At 38.2% G+C, this 24841-nt stretch overlaps 1 protein-coding gene across 9 annotated transcripts in view; it reads left to right on the top strand.

Moving 5' to 3' along the window:
* smarca2.L (SWI/SNF related, matrix associated, actin dependent regulator of chromatin, subfamily a, member 2 L homeolog) overlaps positions 1 to 24841 on the top strand; it is a 113515-nt gene that overhangs the window by 80708 nt on the left and 7966 nt on the right. For 5 of the 9 annotated variants that reach the window (XM_041564111.1, XM_041564110.1, XM_041564125.1 and 2 more), the window contains 3 exons: positions 2747 to 2800; positions 7771 to 7848; positions 10794 to 11009. In XM_041564111.1, coding sequence (XP_041420045.1) covers positions 2747 to 2800; positions 7771 to 7848; positions 10794 to 11009 — 348 coding nt within the window. Of the gene's footprint in view, positions 1 to 2746; positions 2801 to 7770; positions 7849 to 10793; positions 11010 to 15310; positions 15446 to 15495; positions 15594 to 16595; positions 16692 to 24841 lie in introns of those variants that run through there. The other 4 variants (XM_018258542.2, XM_018258507.2, XM_018258560.2 and 1 more) reach the window with 3 other exon arrangements.

Raw genomic sequence — 24841 nt, 5'->3', positions numbered from 1 at the left:
TTTGCACACTCTCGGAAATAAATTCCGACCTGCATCATGGAAGTGCCCACGCATCGTATATGATATATAAAATGCACAGCCACTTCATTTTACAATAATTTGCCTATGAATTGTGTTAATATTTCCCAGTACTGAGAAACCTTAGATGCCACTTTTTAGGTCCCAGAAACACGGCAGAAAACATATTATGTTTATTGGAAATCAGTGTTGTATATAATAGTTCAGGGCCCAACTGCATTATTAGATAGTACCCAAACATCACTGTGTCCAGTTACCACTCTCTTCCACAGACTAGCCATATCCCTCAACTCTTCATGAATGTAAACTACATAAAATATGCAATAATACATCATATATAAAATTGTTATCTGGGTCCCTTCTAGATGCACTCTTTTATATAACTCCTCTCCATGTTAGCTGTAGAAAGTGGTTTCTAGTAGGACAACCATTATTGTGGGAAGTTCATGAACAGATATGGTCACGTGAGGATTATGCCACAGAGGCCAACTGCAAAGTGCTGGATTTATGACCTTGACGTATCTGATAGTCATAGTACAATTATTTACTGCTATTTTTACACGCATGCAACTTTTACAGGGCATATTACTTGTGAAATATTTCGAATTTTGTTTGACTGAGTGTAACGGTATATAGTTTGTTCATGAGTTTGGTAATCAGACTGGTTGTTCACTGCAGAATGATCAAAAAAATGTGGTTTGTTTTTTCTGGGGGGGGGGTGCGCTTATTTTATGCATTTATATATATTTGTCTCATTAAATTGTTATATGGCAATTTAGTGCTAGACTCTTATGTCCTATACTTGTAGACAGATTTGTATTCATATTCACATTTATGAGACCTGTTATCCAGAATGCTCGAGATATGGGGGGTTTTCTGGATAACGGATCTTTCTGTAATTTGGATCTTCATACCACAAGTCTACTAGAAAATAATGTAAACATTCAATAAACCCAATAAGTTGGTTTTGCTTCCAATAAGGATTAATTAAATCTTAGTTTATATCAAGTACAAGGTACTGTTTTATTAGTATAGAGGAAAAAGGAATTCATTTTGAAAAATGTTGTTTGTTTGGATAAAATAGTCTATGGGAGACGGCTTATCTCTAATTCTGAGTTTTCTGGATAATACCTGTACTCATTCAGACCCTCTGCTATTAATTTTCCAGCGTTTTAGTCAATAAATGCCTGGTTGTCTGGTCACTGTCAGTCAACCAACATTATAAAGCCAAGAAACACAGAAAAAAATCACCAGTACTCGGTCTAACCCACGCTGTGACGTTGACCAGCTGCTATGTGCCAGCGCTCTGTCCAAACTACAATCTGTCGTTGACCAGCTGCTATAAAAAGGCAATATTTGTACACAAAGAGAGAGAGAGAAAAATTGCCAGCGCTCGTGTTGCCTTTAAAAATAATTATTACAAAAAAATGAGGTGTTGGTACCACACTTGGGCCAAAATATGTAAGCTCACATGCTCCATCAAGGCCCCTCATTGTACTACACTATTTGTGAGCATTCTAAGTTTGTAGTGTATTTAAAATCAAGTCCCCCAACAACCAATGTGACTGAGTAGTAAGACCAGTATGCACCTACCCTTAGCTCAGGAGCTGTAGTGAGAAAGCAGGGAGCTTTTAAACCCCAGCCAACAAACATACACATGAGTATTTACATTCCTGTACTATCTATTAGCATCCTAAGTTTGTAGTGCATTTAAAATTAAGTTCCCAAGTAGACCATGTGACTAATGGTCTAATAAGTAATAAGACCATGGTGCACTTACCCTTAACTCAGGAGCCCTTCTGGTTCAAAAGAAGGGTTTTGGATTGTAGGATTGTTCCAGATACCTGGACATAGGGTAATGGGTCCAATACCCATATATTACAGATATATATTTTTTATATAGACTTCACAGTAACATTTAAAAAAAATCCTAAGGATAAAGCATACCTAATAAAATTTTCCCAAGGGACCTGTTATCTTATATTGTTACAATTACTTATTTGCTTATCTAGATTGCTTATCTAGATACATTTGAATTGTTACAAATGTATCTTATCGTCTGTTGCAGCTGTTCTGGTCTCTCTGCCAAAAGCCAATTAAGTTAGAAACTTTGTTTCTTTTTCTGGCAGTTCAGTACATATGAGGGACTGCAGGTTGAGCTGTCTAAATCACCATTACAGGTTTCACTGATATTTTTATTCCCTTAAGGGACTTACTTTTATTGGTAGTTTGCATGCCAATCTTGTGCTTGATTAAAAAAGAATGTATCAATGTATTACAACTGCCTGTTTTGATTAAAAGTTGGTTTACTGAACGTTACCAAACTCAAATCAGAATCAAAATAACTTTGACTGCCCAGTTGTTACACGAAAAACCAGTTTACGGTAATGTTATTGTTTTCAGCCAGAGCCATTTAGTAAATGATTTAAAGATTTATTTTTAATTCTATAATTTGGGAAATTGATTGTTTTAGGCAGATTATACATAATTCTGCTGCAGCATTCGCTAACATGGACTATTTTACTTAACAATGATCCTTTCATTTGAATGGAGTCAGATTTACATGAATCATTAATACTCTTAAAGGTTGGATCTTGTCCTGACACCACTGCATTTTGAATGGGTGTGTGTCTGAATGTCTCTGTCCTGACCCTGTAGAATTGTAGGTTTGCTGGTGTGCTGTGATTCAAGTTATGTGCCTAATATAGTGTTGTACTGATTGACCTAGAGCCAAAAGAAAGATGACCTTACAGGAGATAATTCCCAAGAAGTTGCAAGCCAGGTTGGTGCTTTTCATGGACTGTTACAGTTGTCGGTCTGTTATGCATGTAGTGCTTCATTCATTCATATTTTTGTGATTTTCTTTATTTTGCATACTGCATTCACAGGTTGTCACTTTGCACACCGTGCCAAATTTATTAGTCGCTGTTGCTCTAGCTTCTGTATTTGTTATACTGCTTTTGTGTTTTCTTATGTATGTATATTTTCACATAATGTGTGGTTAACATTTCCCTGTTTCTTTTATATAGTTAGGCATACTGTTAAAAGATATATATATCATTTTTTTTTTTTTTTTTTTTTTTTATTTATTTATTTTTTCCTTTACTGTGCAATTAGTTGTACCATTGGCTAAACAGTACAGAAATACTTACACCGAAGAACATCAGTCAGGCCAATGTTGTCACAATCAATTTTAATACATTATTCTCTTAGTTGGGTTGTGTATCAGTGAATGTTTCTTACTCATGAGTCTTGGAGTTGGAGCTCTTAAATAAATTAATATTGGATTTGATATTACATCTATTGTTTTGGTTTTCTTCTGTGGCTCCATCTGTTTAGAGGAGCTTGCATACAATATAGCTATGTTTTCTGGAATATCCACTATGCCTATTGAAAGCTTGTAGGGACAGTAGACTATACCTCGTCAAGAGCAATATGATGGTATTACTACTGGAGGTTTATGTTGATTAGGAACATTTAATGAAAAGCTCATACAAAACTAAAACTAGTAAATGAGCAGGTAACATCTTGTGAAAAAATAAAGACATTATTTACAGTGTGTCTTCAGCTTCCCGTTGAGGCGAATGGCCAACTGGAAATATTTCAGCAGTTATTAGATCCCAACAGAAAATCACCCAGAATGTGAAAAGGACTTCCCATAGAAAAACACAGAGAGAGAGTTATTGGTTCCTTTATAGCGTATTCCCATGAGTCTTCCTAGCATGCCATCAGCAGCAGCATGCTTGGTTTAAGTCATTGTTACACTACTTTTCAGTCCTTCTTACCAAGGACCAATGTTGCACATTTAGATTTAACTCTCATTATGAGCATTGCAGATTGCATTACAGTGAGGCAGAGGTATAGAACAGGTACAGACCTGTTATCCAGAAAGGCACCTGGGGTTTTCCAGATAAGGCTAGTAATTTTGGCTTATTTATCAAAGATTGGATTTTAGTGGTTTTAGAGGTTTTTGATACCACGACTAAACTTACAAACTCAAAAACTACAAATGTCGCAAGATTTATAAAAAAAATCCAAATAAAAAAAAGTACAAAGAAAAATACGGATACCTTCCAGCTTTTCTGACTATTCCTATTGAAGAAATAAATACAAAAGCCTCTAAAAATCTGAATTGAATAAAAGCGATCCATCAGGATCAGTGCAGCTCCCATTGACTTCTGTAGGACCTCGACAATTTTTACCTGTCAAAGTTTTGTATTAGAGGTTTTAAACCTTCCCTTAATCTGGACAAAATATCCCATACTTGTACAGACTTTGCTCTATGACTTATGAAACCAAAAGTTGGAGTTTCGATTTCTAGCGCTCCAAGTAATTTCTGTCCAGCCTGTTGGAAAGCTGTGCAGAATTTGTAAATGGGGCCCAGACAGAGACACCTGAGGCATCATACCTCTTTCCCAGAGGGTTATTGCACTCCTAGGCCTGTACCTTTTTTGGTATCTTGAATTATCTCTTAACAGTGAAATATTTGTGTTGGTACTCTTGACACATGAGCAGTGTGCACTGCCACCCAGGGCTGGAGTAAGGGCCTAATAGTCCTGGGGGTAAATGAAGCCGTTGCTGGTGAAAATTCACCAGCGACGGCTTTGCAGCCATCTCAACGCTTCACCATGCGAAAATTTGCTCAGACAATGCTAATTTACTCAAATGCAAAGTTGCGTCCAGGGCAACGAACGCTGGTGAATTTTCGCTAGCGCTACTTCGGCAATCCAAGCGAAGATGCCTATTGCAGCTTCGTTAGAGGTCTTCGCTCAGGCTAATTTGCATACGGCAGGAAATTGTAAAGTTGAATGGACGTATATGTTGCAGCAAATGCATTACATTACACAAGTCCAGGGAACCTTAAAAAAGAGAATAGAGTTGTTATAATGCCCTACACATGAGCCCACTGTATAGTTAATGTTCCATATGTTAGAAAATGTATGGGGGAACCCGGTTATGCAAAAAAAAAAATGTAAGGCTTTCACTCTGAAAAAATGAAAAGACGCTAGCGTTTTTTGGGACTAAAAATATGATGTAAGTAACAGGAGAATGAGGAAGATCTATGCACTCCAATGCACTTTGCCTGGTCTGAGCTGGAGAAGGCAAGTCTGGCAAAAGAGGTAACGTTCAGTAAAATCCTCATCTTAGTGAATTTGCGGAGTAACGTCCATTCCCCAGAGCCAAAATTCGCCTGGCAATACAGTGCGAATGACTGCTAGTATCTGTCTCTTTCGGTAGTGAAGTTACGCCTGCACCCATTAGTAAACCGGCGAAGTGCCTGAAAACACTAACGCTGGCGAATCGTCTCCAGCATTAGTCACTTCGCCCTTTAGTAAATCTGCCCCCCGGAGTTAATTATAATGAGCTTATTCCCGTGTGTGTGTTTGTAACTGTGCATAGTCTGTATGATTGTTTTCTGCAGTTGTGTGACAGTGATTATATGCAGGAGATGTAAAGAAAGTGTCAGTATGTAGATTTCTCCTGGCCATGAGTACAAGTGTAGAAGTAGCCCTGGAATTAAGAGCAATACAGTGATACCACAAATGAAATATAGAAATCACCCATCACCCAATAAAATACTGAAAAATGATATACAACTACAACATAGCACTTATTTGGCAAGTATATTTTTGGCACTAAAAGTACATCATTGCTGCTCAGCAAAACTTTAGTGAGCCTCTCATATTTATTTAATTTTCCTGGCTGGACCGATTTGTTCCAGTGCAGAAAATAATTGTCCAAATTGTCCTCGCATGCGATCTGCACTGGGGAATCAGAATTTGGACAAGTGCATATTGTTGCTACTGTGCTGTGGTTGTTGCAGAAAGAACATGGTCTAATTTCAGCTCCCTCTTACCAAACTCATGGAATTTACCCATTGTTTCGAGAAGTTTGCTGTATTTTCCTTTAGGGTAGGGACACACTGGGCGATTTGGGGAGTTTTAGTCGCCTGGCGACTAATCGCCGCGACTTTTCTCCCCGAATGCCTCCCCTCGCTCTGCGCCTGGCTAAAATGAAAAATCGCCTGCGCTAATCACACGCGGCGATTCGTTTTCCGAAATCGCCCGAAGTTGCCTCACGAGGAAACTTCGGGCGACTTCGGAAAACGAATCGCCGCGTGTGATTAGCGCAGGCGATTTTTCATTTTAGCCAGGCGCAGAGCGAGGGGAGGCATTCGGGGAGAAAAGTCGCGGCGATTAGTCGCCAGGCGACTAAAACTCCCCAAATCGCCCAGTGTGTCCCTACCCTTAACTGCCTATGTGAGGATCATGTTGTAAGTATAATTAGCAATCTGGACAGGTTGAGGTGCATTTCTTTTTTTATGCTTAAAAAAATTTCAACCGATACATAGTAGTGAAGGAAAGTGAGTATTAAACTGGTTCTGTCTTCCTGAAACCAGTGGAAAGTTGCAGCTTTGCTTCTGTTATATTCATTGCATGCCTACCCATCTCTCTGGATTTGCTTGTATTCTGTTAGTTAAACTAGAAAAAGGCTTATGTTCATGCTTTATTTTTTTTTATTTTTTTTGCGGAATCTTCACTATTTTTATTTCACTGGTTCTTCAAACAGCAAATTTTAGTAATGTGCAATATACCCTTAAAGGGGTGCTTCACCTTAAAGTTAACTTTTAGTATGTTACAGAATTGCCAGTTCTAATCAACTATTCAGTTGGTCTTTATTATTTATTGTTTATAGTTTTTGAATTGTTTGCCTTCTTCTTCTGACTTTTTCCAGCTTTCAAATGGGGGTAACTGACACCATCTGAAGCAACAAATGATCTGTAATAATACAAATTTATTGTTATTGCTACCTATGTTCTATAACTTATTACTCCTCTCCTATTCATATTCCAGTCTCTTATTCAAATCAATGCATTGTTGTCAGGGTAATTTGGACCTTAGCAACCAGATTGCTGAAACAAAAAACTGGAGAGCGGTTAAATAAAAAGTTAAATAACTCAAAAACCACAAATAAAAAATGAAAACCAACTGTAAATTGTCTCAGAATGTCACTCTCTACATCATACTAAAAGGTAATTGAAAGGTGAACAACCCCTTAAAAATTTTGATGAAACTTTGTGTTGAAACTACTAGATCATTACTCACATACCAATACCATACGATTATTGGTTTGTGTATGGGGTCCAGCCAGTCCTGAACAATATCCATGTATTAAGGTTTTTTTGGGATGGGCAGGTTTAAGGGTTAGTCCACACGAGCAGATACGGGGAGATTTATTCGCCTGGTGACTAATCGTCTCTTCTTCTTGGCAACAATCTCCCCGAACTGCCTTTGCATGTCTTCCCGTACACTATAAGGAAAAGTCGCCTGCTCTAAAGCAAACGCGCCGCTTCATTTTCCGAAGTCGCCCGAACCCTAAAATGTTCAGTTACCATTGCACGGTACCTGCCAGCTCATAGAACATTAGCAGACGAGGAAGTAAACAGGAACCATAGCTTCTTTCCGATTGTGCACTTTGTTCAAATGATAAGAATATTTAGAAGATGGGCATACTGTGGTTGGAACCACGAATGTAGGGTGTTTCATATATCTTTATACTGACCGTAAATTATAGAGTGTAGCGAAAAATACTTATATTTTCCCTATATATTATTGTGCAGTAATTGTTTTCCTGGTTTATGCATCCTGAAGCAAAATGATATAAAGTGTTTTCTCTTTGTTAGTAGATATTCTAGTGTCTGGCAGCGAAACGTACATACTTCACTATAGCATGTTTGTCGCCTGTTATCAGGAAGAAGATGAAGTTCCTGATGATGAAACCCTCAATCAGATGATAGCAAGACACGAAGAAGAATTCGAGCTTTTTATGGTAAGTGATCCTGAACACCAGTTGTTTTATTGTTTGTTGGAGAGGCAGTGCACTTAAAGCATACAAAGACATAAAGGTGTTTCAAGTGACTCTGAAATCGCTTGCTATTTACAGTTTAGAATTTATTTGGCCAGGTACTCTAGAATAAGCCTGCAAAAAATGCTGGTTTTGCCAAGTACATAACTTAAATATGGTATTCACTGTATCCCTAATTTGGTTGTTAACTATGTAAAGATTTGCTTAAATATTTAAAAACTTCTGAGTAAAGTGATTACTCGTAATTAATTCCATATCTTGGACAAATAATGCCCTCCTAGGCCCATAGCTCTCTGCTTTCCCACTGACTTGACAGTTGACAGGCACTCATACAAAATGCTGGAGGGGCATCAGCATTGTGTAACTGTATGTAGCACATCTTAGTGGTCCTGATAAGTTTTCCTGTCTCCTGTTTTGTTCTGCCTTCCCTATGCTCCCTGTGTGTGTCATACTCTGCCTGTCCCATGCTCCATGTGTGTGCCATACTTTGCCTGTCCTACTCTGCCTGTGTGTGCCATACTCTGCCTGTTCTATGGTCCCTGTGTGTGCAATACTCTGCCTGCCTCATGCTCCCTCTGTGTGCCATACTTTCTGTCCTACTCTGCCTGTGTGTGCGCCATACTCTGCCTTCCCTATGCTCCCTGTGTGTGCCATACTCTGCCTGCCACATGCTCCTTGGGTGTGTCGTACTCTGCCCACCCTATGCTCCCTGGGTGTGCCATATTATGCCTGCCCTATTCCTTGCCATACTATACTTGCCCTATTCTCCTTGGGTGTGCCATATTCTGCCTTCCCTATGCTCCCAGGGGTTTGTTGAAAATTGTTGTTTGGGGCCCCTAAGGTGTTTAATAGTGTGCTGGGGATGTGCTGTGTTATCCACATGGGAAAATGAGGCATATGGATTTAAGGGTATCTCTTAATATGACTTAATTTTTTCACATATGAATGAAAACCATTTGGTTTTTTTGGTGTGCTACCACCATTAATGTGGACACGGTCTTGTGGTAACATGGGTGTTGTTTAAAATGGGAGTGGCTTCCATTATCGGCCTTCCACCATGTAGGCCAAAAAAATTCCGGCCCTCGGTACCACAGAAGTTGGACAGCACTGATTTGTGGTAGTGATGGCCGAATAAATTCGTCAGGCATACATAGATTTGCGGGGAATTACCGCTTTTCACTGACCGCAAATAAATCTGAAAAACCTGTGGAGAATATTGGCGAAAAATCTGCAGCGAAAAAAAATAATTGCCGCACGTCAAAATTATTCTGCCGCCCATTGCCATTAATGCATTCGAACCAAATAGTCGTGCAAATAAGTTATATTCAAATATTTTTAATTGAAAATACTTTCTGCTGAGACCAAATATTCATATACTGTACATACATAAAATATTTATGCCATTTGTTTTCATACAGTAAATTATAATTTGCGGACAATGTATGTTTTGTCTGCATATAATTTGAAATACCAGTGATTCAGTCTCCTTTGAGACTTTTGTTACAAGGTAACAAAAGTGGTTGAGGACCCCCCCACCTTAGAAATGGCAAAGCTAGTTTTTAGGAGACCATATATTTTGTAAACAAAACAGAGGTGGTAGCTGTATAGTAATAAAGTATAAATAGTTCTGTGATTTAATAATTATAACGTGTGCCGTATAAAAAAGGATGAAATGAACTTGTTAACTAATGATCTAGAACTAGTTAACTAAAAGCAGTGACATTAATAGAAGTCCATGAACAAAAAGCAAGTAAAGTATTAAAAGATGAATCAAATGTTAGCGTAGTGACCAGATAAACACGATATGAAAGTTTATAGTCATCAGATGAAGTTTGCCAATAATGAAACTGAAGGACGGGAGGAATGTCACTGCAAACACTGCACAAACCCATTAGGGAAAGCATAAGGACTCAGTTTCCCATCATGCTAGCTATGCCACTGAAATGTGTACCAGCAGGTACTGTGATCGCATGTTAGGAGTAAATAGTACAACGTCTTTATAAGGAAGTCATTTGAATCATTTCATAATATCAGTAACACTGTACAGATGAGGAAGACTTATCACCTGGACGTGTATGTGATTCTGTGATCCACTTGGCCCAAGGAACAAATGATTGGATCATTGCACTCTAGCTCACCACGAGGCAGAAATGCACTCACCTGAAGTGGACTGAAATTTCTCCCACTTGGGGAGATTGCAGGAAATATAATGTAGTAGCTGGCATTATGTATATTGCACCAGTACCAGAAAGACAGCAGAAATTCTTTATCCACATAATCTTCTACATGTGCTTTAATCCTGTTTTGCTGCAATTTTTATCTTCTACATGAAAGTACAGACAGGCTGCTGCAGACAGGCTAAATACACACATGCACATTACTACATAACTAGAAAAACCGACCGTTATTTTCACATGAGCCACCATCTTGCACCCAGTTTTCTACCATTGATCCACCTGATATCCATTTGTCTGCCCCCCAACCTCTTACTAGGTATGGCCTTCCAATTAAAAAAAAAACAGTTGGCGCTCAAGGAATACTTTACTTGATTTATGCTCCAAAGGCACTTAATTATAGCCTGAAACATGCAAGGCTACAGAGATGATGGCTGAAATGAAATTAATTTTTACATTTATATGGCCTTTGTGAATTCTTTTATTGCCCATTATCTTATTTCTTTATGGATTTCCACTACCCTAGCTTAGTTTTTTGGTGAGTTTCTACTTTGTGATGTGTTCCTATGTTGTAACTTTCTATTTGTTCCCTTATTATCTTCATATCTATACATCTAAAAAGTTATTCTACTAACCCCCTTGTGGATGGGGAGGTTACAGTTTACCAGTATAAAAAAACTCTATGAAATATTATCTGCGAACTGTATTTAACATAGTGATCATTTATTTTTTTAGCGGATGGATCTTGATCGACGTAGAGAGGATGCTCGCAATCCAAACCGCAAGCCACGACTGATGGAAGAAGATGACCTGCCCTCTTGGATCATTAAAGATGATGCTGAAGTTGAGAGGTTAACCTGTGAAGAAGAGGAGAAGATATTTGGCAGAGGGTCACGTATGCGCAGGGATGTGGATTATAGTGATGCACTCACAGATAAACAGTGGATAAGAGTAAGTTTGGATTTTTTTTTTTCATTATTTTAGCTTTGGTGGGGTAAATTCACTCTGAGGAGGTACTTTGAGCTTTTATAAAAGCAAATGTTAGATTTGTTCTTTATTTCCAATTCCCTTTCTTGTTTTTATGTTGCGGAAAAGCGAAACAGCAGATTCCACAGAATTTTCACTTCTTAAAAGACAAAAAAATTGTGCTGTTTCAGAGCAATTGATTTAAGGGGGAGTAAAACTATATTTTAGCTAGTTAGAACTAGCTGACTAATTTTATGCAAGTGTCTTCTTGTTATAGTAGTATGTAGTATGATCTCACTGATGACGTTTTCACCTTCAGAAACGGTCACATAGATTTTAATCATCCATTGACATTCGGTGGTTCATAATAGCTAGGAATGGTCTGAATCCACTATTTTAGGATTCAGCCGATCCCAATCCTTTGTGAAAAATTTGGGCGAATACCAAACCGAATCCAAATCCGAATTTGCATTTGTTAATTAAGGAAAAGAGAGTGACAGAGAACCGTGCATGCGAGAATGCATTTAAAAAACATTGATGGAGCAGGGACACTCCGCAGATCTGCTTCTCTCAGCCTGCAAAATTACTGAGCCGCTGACAACATAGCCATAGCCTTAATGATTCTAAGAACCTTCCAGTTTAACATGAAATAAACACATTTAAATGGTTTTTGTTCTCTGCATTGTTGTTTCCTACTAGTGTCTAAAACTTTATTGGTAAAGCCAGCAGGTTAATGGAGAACTCTTCTGATATAATCTGCCAAATTCAGTTGCATGAGAAGACGTTTCTTTATGGTTTATCACGTGAAAACTTATGGGCAAGATTCAATTTGGGGAGAAAAAAAACTTTTCTCCCAATTTGGTTCCAGTTTTTTTTTTCGATAGCCCTCAATAGAGTTTTCATTTGGTAAAGCGTTAAAAAGTGTTGCCAAACATGAGTCTACAACGCTGCAGCAAGCAAACCTAGTAGGTTATTTATGGAGTGGTTCATTGTGTGGGGGATACAGGTAATTCATTTGTTTGTCCTGAGCCATCTCAAACCCATCCTCTAAACCTATCCATCCAAATAAGATCAATTGTTTGGCTTCATGCATTAATTAGAGGATCTAAAAACTAAGGCTTGTTTGTTGGGGGAAATACAGTGGCTTGTGTTGCCAAAGGTGTCCTCTTTAAAGCTGAGATAAGATTTGGAAACACTATGCAACACAAACTAGGAAAAAATTGTGTGTTAACCCCCAGAAATCCATTCTAGAAAGCTATCAAATCACAGAATAATTCATTTGAAGAAACCTTTTGTGTTGAATCAAAGCAGAAGAGTATGTACAGGTATGGAAATACTTGGGACCTGGGGCTTTCAGGTTAATAGATATAGAATAGAATTTGGATCTTCTTACCTTAAGTTAAAGGTAGAAAGGTAGTTCAATTGACCCAATAGGGTGGTTTGCTTCCAATAAGGATTAATTATATCTTAGTTTGGATCAAGCACAAGGAATTGTTTTATTATTGCAGAGAAAAAGGAAATCATTATTATAAATGGGATTATTTTGATAAAATGGAGTCTATGGGCCTTTCCATAATTCAGCGTTTTCTGGTTAATAGGTTTATAATAATAATAATAAGGGATAATGGTTCCTGTACCTGTTTTCTATCAATTTTGATGTTAAAACTTTTGCTGTTAGAAATGATTCTGAAAGTGTATACTGTAAATAGTTATGTTAGGATTGAGCTGCGTTAGAGCTGCTAAAAGTAGGATTTTTGAATAAATAGCAAATAAATTTGTGTGATTGCTGACAGAATTAAACCAACACATCTGTGAACAAGTAGTTTTATGGCTGCTTTATGGCTGGATCCCACATTTATTCCAATCTGCAATACAGTTCAGCCGTGCATATCAGACATGGGTACCGATGTGTTCAGTTTTAGCTATCTAATTTCCAAAATAGTTCTGCAGGGTGACAAGCTTTAGGGAACAGGACAGTTATATTTTACGTTTTGTACCAGATGTTTTATGGCTTAATAACTTTAAAATAACTACTTAAGTTAAGATTAACAGCGCCCATATGAAAGCTGTGTTAAAAAGTGTGGCACAGTGCTACATAAACTAGATGTGTATTGAGACCCCTGTGTGGTAATGTCTTATTCATATGGTTCTGCAAATCATATCAATGTGAGATTTACAGCATATGTTACATTTGCTGTAGCAAACACTCCCTTGCACTTCTAGAGAAATGGCTTTGCATAATTACATAGTGAAGTTGGGTTGAAAAAAGACCAAAGGAGAGAAGCAGACCGTTCTCTTGACAATTGGAAGTGAAATGAGTTGGTCTGTTTGTAGCAAACTTGTTTTCCTGCAACAATGTGTAATGCTAAGCGAGTCATTTTGGGGATAATTGATTTCTGAAGATGTTATAGACTGATTTTCTGTTTGCATAAAAAAAATATACAGGTAATAGACAAATTCAAATTTGACCCCTGTAATTCCCATTAGGGAACACTAAGGACGAGGTCACTTGGGGCGTTTTTTTAAGATTTGTTTTTAAAACCATGTATTTTAATGCACAAAATTAAATTAATGGAATATGCACTATAGCAAATCCCACGGGGCGCTTGTGTGCCAGTATTTGCGGTTTTCAGCAGAAACGCCAATACGCCACGGAAACGCCATATTATTGATCTCTGTGGGATCCGCAGGTTTGGAAATACACCTGAAATACGACGCATATTTTCAATATGGCAGCCAAACTCTCGCGAGATGTTTTCAGTATTATGAAAAGTACAGTTACAGTAGTGTAAAAAATGTATTTGCGATTTCAGAAAAAATATTTGCTAGTGTTTACCTTTTCTTAAAGGGCTGGTTCACCTTTAAAGGAGAAGGAAAGGCTGTATTTACTTGGGGGTGCCAAAAGTTAGGCACCCTGTGATTTTATATACTTACCTTAAACCCTGGGCCAGTGCTTCTATCAGCAGAAAACTGCACACGTTCTTCCAGTGAGCACTACGGAGCGATCAGCTTCCGGCTCCTTCTTAATTCGCAAGGGTGCATATACGCAGTAGCACGAAAAGCCAAACTTTAACGAAGAAGTCGGCTATTTCGTTCCACTGTAAATGTGTCTCTGCCCTGGGAAATTTGAAGAAAGAAGAAGGAAGCCAATCGTTCCGTGGTGCTTGCTGGAAGAACCCCCGAACCGGTGCAGTTTTCTGCTGATAGGAACACTGGCCTGGGGTTTCAGGTAAAACTTCTGAACAAAACATCGCCCTAACCCGACTAAAAATCTCTCCAAATCATTGCTTGTGAAAAAATGGATGACTTTATATTTATATCCCCATGTTCTGCTCCATTAGGGAAATGAGTATGTTTCTCCTTAAAAATTGCTCTGTTGACTGGTATTGCTGCTTAGCGTATAGGTATGGGACCTGCTATCCGGACTGCTCGGGACCTGGGGTTTTCCGGATAACGGATTATTCACTAATTTGGATCTTCATAGCTTAAGTCTACTAAAAAATTAAGTAAACATTAAACTCAATAGGCTGGTTTTGCTTCCCATGATGATTAATTATCTTAGTTTGGATCAAGTACATTTTTAAAAATGTGGCTTTCTGGATAATGAATCTCATACCTGTATTTCCAGCATTGAGGAGTGCCATGTTGAAGCTATCAGGGACTCCTACGCTTGTTGGTTAAATCAACCTCCATGCCACTTGTTATTGGGAATTTTAAAAGAAAATTCTCTCATTTGCTGGGCCACTAAAGCAAAATAGTATTTATTATGCAATTCCACTTGTCATGTTAAAGCTGGATCCTGCTTTGTTTCTGAGCTATTGTTAGTTTGATGCCCTATCAAACTGACTGTAAGTGTGTATAGGGTTAATTACCTGTCCCAAACTTAATAATACTTCTAAAAGCATCCCAGCTGTTAAGCTATAGTGTTTGTGTTAGAGGGCATCACAGGTGAGCAGTGTGCAAAGGATGCCAAAAATATGAGCACAATTTGGTTAAGTTGTTTCTCTTCCAAGGCTTCTGTATTTAAGCTCCAACTGTAAACACATCTCCGTAAAGCTAAAATAAAAAACATTATCTCAGGTCTATAATCCGTTCTGTGGACGGATACCCCTAGACAGCAGTACTTATCTGAGTGTCTCTTTGTGCTATTGCAAGTGTATTGTGCTAATGTAGTTTTCTACTGTCCCTTTGCATTCTCTGTTTATATAATAGCATTGCTTTAGAGGCGTGCCATAAATTACAGTGCTCATTAGAATGCACAAGTACATGGACGGCAAGGACCCGAATCACTGAAATCCTCAGTCCGGTTGTTGGGTTGCCAAGGGTTAAGCTTCCTTCCGCTCGGTCCTTGTGCCTCCCTTTTCATTCACCTCACTAAACTGAAGCCGATCAGCAGGAGAGGCGTCACCATGCTGAATAAGGTCTCGCTGCAGCACGTCACCAATCAGAAATGTGGGATTTGTCTTTGTGATTTATAATTACCGTGCTGAAGATTTGGATGGGCATTCTCTGTTTTCTTTCTGTTTTGTTTCATGGCACCCTTAATCACTGAAAGTCTAGCCTTGTATAGTAAGTTGTCCTTTGGAGTCTAGTTGTGTATTGTATACACACATTTCTCTCTAAGCAGCCTGTCGTGCATCAGGACTGCAGCCGTTTCCATTTTCAGCTATGTCTTTAGCATACAAAGGAAGCATGCATTTTCATTTAAAGGGACAATTTAGCACCAAAAACGTAGCCGTACTGGATGATCTTTTTTTTTTTTTTTTAAGAATCTCACTGACATGCTATTGTAATGTTAATGGGTCTGCTTGATTCATTTTTTGCAGCAAGTTTTAATTTTGAATAGAATTAGTATACTTTGTTCTATATTTCCAAACAGAAGTAGCTGGTGAAAAAGGCAAAACAGAAACAAATTAGTTCTCAATTATACGTTTTTGAATGTTTTTTTTTTTTTTTCTTTTTTGGCAAATCTTACGTCTGAGTCTGACAGAAGAATATAATCATTAGTTTCCAAATTAGGTGTGATTATTTCCCATTGGCTCTGTGGCATTTAAGTGTACATGTGTATGTGTTCATTCACTTAGGTTTTCTGTAGGGTAAGGCTGACCCATATTTACAGATTCTGCTCTATGGAAATATGTATTTTTAGATCATTCCCAGCCATTGCCGAAATTTAAAAAAAAAAAAAAAAAAAAAAGAGTTTGTGATCAGGGGTTTCATTACAGATAATAGGCATGTATGTGTTTGTGAGCGATTCTAGCCAGTTCATTTCCTTATTTTCCCCTTTATTTTGGTATTAAATTAGAGGTCGGAAAGGATGAATGCCCATGATGATAATGTTTTTCTTGTGCCTGGAGTAATAAGGGTAAATATGATAAGTAGTTGTCAATATTAAAGCAAAGCTGTAGGAAGAAGGCTTTGGGGCCTTGTGGTAGGATAGAATGAAACAGCAGATTTGAGTATCCCAATCCTCTAACTATTACATTTTCTGTAAAATAAAATTTACTTGTATATATGAAAACATAGCCTTTCTCCGGCTCCTTTTTTTTTTTTTTTTTTTTCCCTGATCAGCTGATGAAGAGACTAGCAGCTCGCTGCTTTGCTGGCTTGTTAATTTTGTCCCCACTAACTGTGATTTCCGATAGCCGGCCTGCTGATAGTGGTAAGGTAAATATCCTTTTTCTATTGTCGTCTCGAAGATTCAGTTGTTACTTGTATCACAGGGATTTGTAGATGTGTAACACTTGAAAAGCTTGTGTTCCTCTTATTTCCCTGCTCATCTGAGTGCTTAGGGTAAGCAGTGCCATTAACTGTTGACAGCCTTGTTTGCTGCATTTTTTTATTACAAATTATAGCTTTCAGACAAAACAGAGAATATGACGGAAATTTTTATTGTGATCCCTTTGTAAGTGTTGTGGGGAGGGATGGTGGTTTAATCATCTGAATAGTAATTATACATATTTTTCCTTTATCCCCCCCCCCTCCTTTTTTTGAACTCAATAGATTTTTTAGTGTCGTTATGTCTGAACGCAGGAAGCATGTTAGAAATTGACATTTGATTATTAAGGCCTAGACTAGAGCTGTCCCTCAGAATGTACAGCTCACCTTTCTTCTAGACATCTGAGGGATCTATAGGTGACGGTTTTTTATATCCCTGTGGATTTTTAACATGCCAGGTTAGAGAACGTTCTCCGTTCTATTTTTCTTGCTTTACATTTCTTTCCACAATTTATTTTCGACAGAATGTAGGACCATAAAATCCATATGTCATTCAAAAACACTGTTTATTGCATGATAGTTCTGTTGTATATATGAGTAATAAGGGTTTAACTATGTAACAAGTGTGTGTTTTACAACATAAAGGTAATTAGTTTAATAGTAGTTGTGTCTGCATTGGGGTTATTCCATCTGAGGAATAGGTAAATGAGTTACATGTATGAAAATTACATTGCCGTGTCAAATATCATATATCTTTTCATGCATTTACAGTCGTGCCTTTAAAAGACTGTTTCCCTTAATTCAACAGAGGCTTTACAAAAAACTGTACTGGGGCCCCTATTTCTAGAAGTCTTAAAGGGACAGTATACACTCCTTTTTTTTTTTTAACATGTTAAAATAGTTTTATTGTTTTAATCAAGAAATATCTGTGTTTTCTGTTATTTCTGGCACTAAACAAGAATATGGTGCCTTTTTCAGATTAGTACTTCTGTTACTTCTGGTCCCAAAAAACTTCAAATTAGCTGATAAAACGAATTACCAGTTCACTGAGAAGCCCCTAATGATTAACTACTCAATGGCTGCTATTTGAGAAGGGAGGGGTTTGTGTGTTCAAAGAAATATAGGGAGCTCTGATTAAATGTCCCTGTTAAAGGAAGGGGGTGGTGAGTGAATATGTCCCAAATTTCAAATTAGTGCTTTATAATGCCAAAATATAGATTTTTTTTGTTTTGTTTTTTAAAACAATAGGCAGAATGTAATTTCAACACAAGTCCTATTTTATGTGATCATTGTTTTAACAAAGGTGTTTTTAGGTGAATACTGTCCCTTAAAGTGATACTGACACTAAAAATTTTCTTTTCAAAATATTAAACTACATTAAAAGTTGCCTATAGGTTGTTAATGATTTTTCGCTGATAGTCCAAATTTTGTAAGTAATTGAAGTTCCTAAGCCTGACTGCTTTGTCAACCTGACTGTCCCTTCTTAACCTGTCAGAGTTTCTAATGCTAACAGACTATTGCTGCACAAATATGGCAGCCCCGCCCATAGAGGAACATGGGGGTAAGAAAGGTAATGTAAAAGCATCAGGCAAATACTTTTATTGCATTTAGAGACAATGTTATGATAGGTATAAAAAAAAGATTATATTCTAGTGTCATTATTTCTTTAAAGCTTGCTCCAGGGCAGTTTTATCTCTGAATACTGTTCCCTACCAATTATTATTACTTTGTTTAAATCACATGTCCCTGCAGAGTTGGGTGGTCTGCACCCAAAAGAATAATGATATGGTTTTGGGTGCTTAGCTAGTCCATCGGCTTTAGACATGAAAACATGTCTAGACAGAACAGCTCAGAGCTGCATTCATGTAAAGAGATGTGTAACAATTCTGTTACAAAAAGTATGTTCAACATACCCTAAATAACCTGTAACTTATTTCAGGCTTTATTCTTCTGAGTAACTTTGTTTACAGTGTATTGAATTAGAATGAATTATGTTTGGAGAATTTTTGCTGACTGCAGATATTGTGCATTGGAAAAAAAAAATCATTTTTGTAGATAAAAATTAAACACATTTTAAGATAGTGCCACATGGGCAAGTTTAGTCAATTTCAGCTATAGTGGATTGATATTTGTGTATTGTGTATGTGGGCCATAATTACCTTAAGTTACATTAAGTTGGCAGTTTATTGCCCAATGTATAGGAACCTCCGACGGGCTTCCCCGATCGATATCTGGCCATGTCGATCGACTGGGCTTTAAACTTCCCGTTTCTCCTCTTTATGATCCATATTGCCTACAATTATTATTGCCCAATATTGGGGAGAGATCTGCTCATTTGGGGACCTCACCAAACGAGAGGATCTCCATATGTATGGCCAGCTTTATCCATGTCTTCCCAATTTGACAAAATCCAATATGCTCAGCTTGAATGACCTTATCTGCCGGTGTGTGGCGAACTGTGGCATTGGTATTATCTGTATTGAAGACTTTACTCTTGAAACCCTGAGTTTGATTTCATCAAACCTTGGGCAAAGTTACTTTCCTGACACTTCTGTTTACAAACATTTAGCTAGTACGCTCTGTGTTGTCTGGAAAGGCTTGTGTGTATTACTGCATGAAATTAATATCACTCTTTCTCAACTAGATTTGGATTTTTTTTTGTTGACGATCAAAGAAGCTTTGCTTACCAAATTTGGGTTGAATATTAACAATTTGCTCAGACTAAAGAGGGATCATTTCATACATTCAGATACTGGTAAAGTAAGATAGGTGCACAGAGGAATATTTCTTTTATATGGAAGTCAGGTTGTCTCTCTTGTCGTTAAATATATAATTGTTATTCATGCACACAATGTAATTGTTTTTGCTGTTTGTTTTCACCTACATCAGGAGCTTATTGAGATACAGTGTTATTGTACATATGTCTCTATGTTTTATATGTGTGGAATCTGTATACAGGGAGCAGAAGAAAATGTGTGACTGTATTTCCCAACATAGGTCATCCATTTGGTTTCTGGAGAACAATCTGAAAACAACTCAACTGTTTGGAAGGTGAACAACCCCTTTAAATGCAACTATGTATGCTTTATGGAGAGATTGCCAGAGATTGCCCCCAAAGATTTTAAGTCCCAGGTGTGTCTTGGCTACACCTGCTCTCCCTACTCTATGCTGCTAGTGACTGCAAAATATGGTTACTGACAAAGAATCCATGTCGACATGTCTGCATTTTGTGAAGTTAAGTCACAGTCCAAACCAAATTAAATTGTTATTGAACAAGTAACTGCACCAAAAATAGGATATGATCAAATCCTGTGTTAGAACATAGGAAACATGACAGGCTATATCTTGGAGTTGACTGTTTGCAGTGATCACAACAGAGGCAGTAAGGGCAGCCTATTGAGTAAAGGTATCTGAAGGTTCAATTCAAACACTGCTGCAGGAGTGCCCACTAAGAAACTGCCATAATTGACGGTTTAGTCTTGACCTTTCTATCCAATTCTTCAAGTCACTCAAGGTCAGGTGACTAGGTGGCCAGGTCGGTTTCAAGTTCCTTACTTCATATGTTTCTGACAGAGCTGTGTGTTTAGTAGTGTAATAGACAGACAAATGAGGATGATGCAAAGGTCACCTCCAGCCTGCAGATGGCAGTGTTAGGTAATCCGGAAACAGTAAGCGTTGTTTCAGTTCCAAAAAAAGCAGCATCACAGGCTTTGTTCCATATGAACTTTGCACCTTTCTCGGCCAGTTTGTGCAGGGGGTCCGCAATATGTGCAAATCCTTCATGAATACATACAATGAACTGTTTTCCTAGTAGGTAATGTCTATAGTAGCGCGTGAATGTAACAACAGCTAGCAATTCTTTACGAGTTGTTGCATACTTCCGTTCAGGTTTCGGCAGTGCTCGGCTTGCATAAGATATTGTAATAGACAGACAAATGAAGAGTGAAGTCCTTCCCTGACTGACACTCACTGACACACTAAGTGGAATCTGCAGTTGGTGCAGCTTTCCCTGCACTTTACCAACTTCACCTCACAGGGGATCTCTCTCTCCCTGCTGCTACCAGATCTGTGCCAGCTCTCTCCTTGCTTTCCTGTCTTGTCTTCTCCTTTCCCAGCATTCCTCACACAGTCACATGGCCTCAGCCTTACTGTTTCCGGATTACCTAACACTGCTATCTGCAGGCTGGAGGTGACCTTTGCATCATCCTCATTTGTCTGTCAATTGACAGGCTGAGCTGTAGTTGGATAGCATTTGTTACTTTCTGCTAAGGATCCTGACTCAATTTTTTTGCAAAATGTCTAGCTCAATAGCATGTTGTATTGTATTTGATAGTTTTTTTTGGCTTAAATAATCTCAGCTGCATGCGTAATTCTTTATGTACTCCATGTTGAAGGAACTGGTCTAGAGCTAGTGAATCATTCATCTCTGGTGTAGCCTGAGGAAAAGCTTTTACTGCCAATTTCTGTAGTTGATATCCAAATGCTGCAACAATTTCTTGTGGTTCTCGCCTTTTATTAAGAACATTCTGACAATGCCATTCTATCCCCAAGTCAGGATCAAAAACTTGCTTTAAAGCAGCCTTAAGCAGTTGGTAGTTCCCTTTAATTTCAGCATTAAAGCCTTGATACACTTGTCTGGCTTTCCCTTGTAGCATAATGTTAAGCACCCGCAGCCGGGCAGTTTCATCCCAGGTATTGATAGTAGCAGTGAGCTCAAACTTTTCAAGCCAGTCAGTCCATTCCCTAGTAACTCCATCAAATGGATCAGGCCTAAAAATTGGTTTATGGATCTGGCCTCCAGTCCCTGCAGAGCTGACCTGGGCGGGTTGGATTTCAGGTACTAACACTGTGGAGTCAAGGAATAAACCGGCTTGGGTAGCTTGGCAAGGTATGGGTTCCTTTAAGAGCCTGGTACAAAGTAAACATGACACACTTGATAATGATTTATAATGAGTGAATATGGAACTCTCTGTTTTACTGGAACACGTAAATCAGAAGCATAAACAATATCAGTAAAGAGCAAGGTAATACTGCTATTAACTATTTATTAACCCCTGTGGTTTGCCTTTAGACCTTGTCAATGGTGGGGATGTAGATGAAAAAATTTCCAACCTTACCAACTATGTAAGTAAAGTTGCAGACAGGTTGGCAGGCATCAGAAATATGGTTAAATATCATCAGGCCAAAGCTACTGGGAAACAGAGTACTATGACTTAAAAATCACTTCCCATGTATATGAACCAGGAGAAAAAGTATGGGTAAGAGACTCAACCAGACAAAGAGGTGTTTGTCCTAAAATACGACCAAAGTATAAAGGTCCATATGAAATTGTCCAGAAACTGCCTGATGTATTGTATAGAGTAGGTGATACAGATGGAAAACACAGTTCCGTGCAACATTATGCATGCTTGAAACCGTTTCTCAGTCCTTGGACTCAGTTGGCTGCACAGCCCCCCACCCCAAGCCCTCTGTCAACTGACCAACCACCAGTTGGCACATCTCAAATCCTACTGTCTGATGAGGATCCAATCCTTCCAACCTAGATGACCTACAGTTGACTGATGCTGAAGGGTCCAAGGACTCCGATTCTGAAACTGATGAGGAACCATTGTCACATGCCACCCCAATGCCTGATGTCACTATAGATCCTGGGCCACAGAACTTCACAGATCCTCCTGCCTCACAACACAGGCCCCAGAGACAGAGAAAGGCACCCATGTGGCACTCAGACTATTGTGTTTAGTTATCCAGATGCGAGGATGCATCTTTTCAGAGGAGGGGGCAGTGTAATACACAGACAAATGAGGATGATGCAAAGGTCACCTCCAGCCTGCAGATGGCAGTGTTAGGTAATCCGGAAACAGTAAGGCTGAGGCCATGTGACTGTGTGAGGAATGCTGGGAAAGGAGAAGACAAGACAGGAAAGCAAGGAGAGAGCTGGCACAGATCTGGTAGCAGCAGGGAGAGAGAGATCCCCTGTGAGGTGAAGTTGGTAAAGTGCAGGGAAAGCTGCACCAACTGCAGATTCCACTTAGTGTGTCAGTGAGTGTCAGTCAGGGAAGGACTTCACTCTTCATCTAAGTCCCTCAGGTTCGTGTTCCAATAGGCCCCCACTGTAGCTATTGCAGATCTAGGGCCCAGTTAGGGACTCGGGGAATTGTTCCATAAGAACCAGAATGTTCATTAGTCAGGTCCCTTCTCTGATCAGAGTAGGTTAGACCCCAGGTTCCAGTGCCCGTTAGGATCAGTCACCCCGGCTTAGTTACTGGCCCAGTTCTATCCAAAGGAGAGCCAGGACTATCTATTGGACACTGCTCTCTCTGGGAATACCGTATGGATTACTGGATGTACTGGAATTCATGGAGGCAACACCAGGGATTACAGATAAGTGCGCACCAACATAAAGTGTACACAACAAACAGGCCTGAATTGTCAGCTATATGTGGTGCAGCACAGGGGTTAATAAATAGTTAATAACAGTATTACCTTGCTCTTTACTGATATTGTTTGTAATTGTTTGTTTATGCTTCTGATTTACGTGTTCCAGTAAAACAGAGAGTTCCATATTTACTCTTATTATAAATACATCAAGTGTGTCATGTTTACTTTGTACCAGGCTGTTAAAGGAACCCATACCTTGCCAAGCTACCCAGAAGGTAACCGGTAAATTGGTACAAATTAAATGGGGATCATCACCTTCCAAACACTATTTTCAATTCAGTTGTTTTTGGATTATTCGCTAGAAATAAAGACCTTTTTCAGTTTCTTTCCAAAATGAAAGTTTAATTTTTGTGCCTCTGCTGTTTCCATTTGGCAGCTCGGTAATCCAGGTGCAGATTCTGAACTGTTACAATTAGATACATTAGTTTATACATTTCTCAGCAGCATCTGTGGAATATTAGCAACTATATTAGCTGCCTTTAATGAAACTCAAGGATTCTGCTCAACCGGGCCAAAGATAAGAAATGTATCAATTTAGAAACAACCACACATACAGGTACAGGTAGGTCCATAAATCTTTGGACAGACAACATTTTTCTAATTTTGGTTCTGTACATTACCACAATGAATTTTAAATGAAACAACTCAGATGCAGTTGAACTGCAGACTTTCAGCTTTAATTCAGTGGGTGAAAAATATTTCTCTGTCCAAAGATGTATGGACCTAACTGTATGAGACCAATTTTCCAGAATGTTTGGGACCCTTAGATTTTCCATATAACTGATCTTTTCATAATCTGTATCTTCATACCTTGTCTACTAGAAAATATTGTAAACATAAAGTAAACCCAATAGGCTGGTATTGCTTCCAATAAGGATTAAATATATCTTAGTTAGGATCAAGTACAAATCACTATTTTATTATTGAAGAGAAAAAGGAAATAATTGGATTATTTGGACCAAATATGTGAGATGGCCTTCCCATAATTTGGAGCTTTCTGGATGACAGGTTTCTGGATAATATATTTTTTGTAACCTTTTTGAATATCACTGTCTTCATCATGCTAAAATAAAGCTTAAATAGCTTAAAGGGAAATTATTATTTCTATTTCTTTCCAGCTGGAAATGCTTTCTGTTTCTTTGGGACAGATGGAAATAGAGGCTCCAGTTTGACTGTTTTTTCTTCATTTTTAGTGGTTATCTTTCTATTAAAGCCCTCTCCTATTAATATTATATTCTTACTATCTGCTGTCTGGTTGCTAGGATAAATAAGCTTTAGCTTATTCTTACACAACGTTGACGCTCTAAAAATACATAAAAATAATAAGAAGAATCTAAAGAAATTTTTAAAAAAAAGCAGATTATCTTTAAATTTAATTTAAAGATGAGGCTGGGAATAGCAGAAAAGAACAAATGTTGTAAGTAATGAGATATAGAGTTGGTCAGGCATAACCAGCCTTATGTTTATTTATTTCATGTTTCTGGTTTTCATTCACTGGGTTTTTTTGTTTTTTTTAACGTCAAAGGTAGGAGAGGATAGAACATTTCTTCTCTAATAGTCTTCTCATGTAATTGTATATTTGGTAGGTGCCAGCATACAGTGCTAAGTAATGTGAAGCAGATGTTCTTACATTTTATTGTACAACACACAGATAAAGG

Source organism: Xenopus laevis, chromosome 1L, assembly GCF_017654675.1.
Source record: "Xenopus laevis strain J_2021 chromosome 1L, Xenopus_laevis_v10.1, whole genome shotgun sequence".
NCBI lineage: Eukaryota > Metazoa > Chordata > Amphibia > Anura > Pipidae > Xenopus > Xenopus laevis.
Note: the sequence above shows the minus strand (reverse complement) of the source record. Positions and strands in the feature narration are given on the sequence as shown.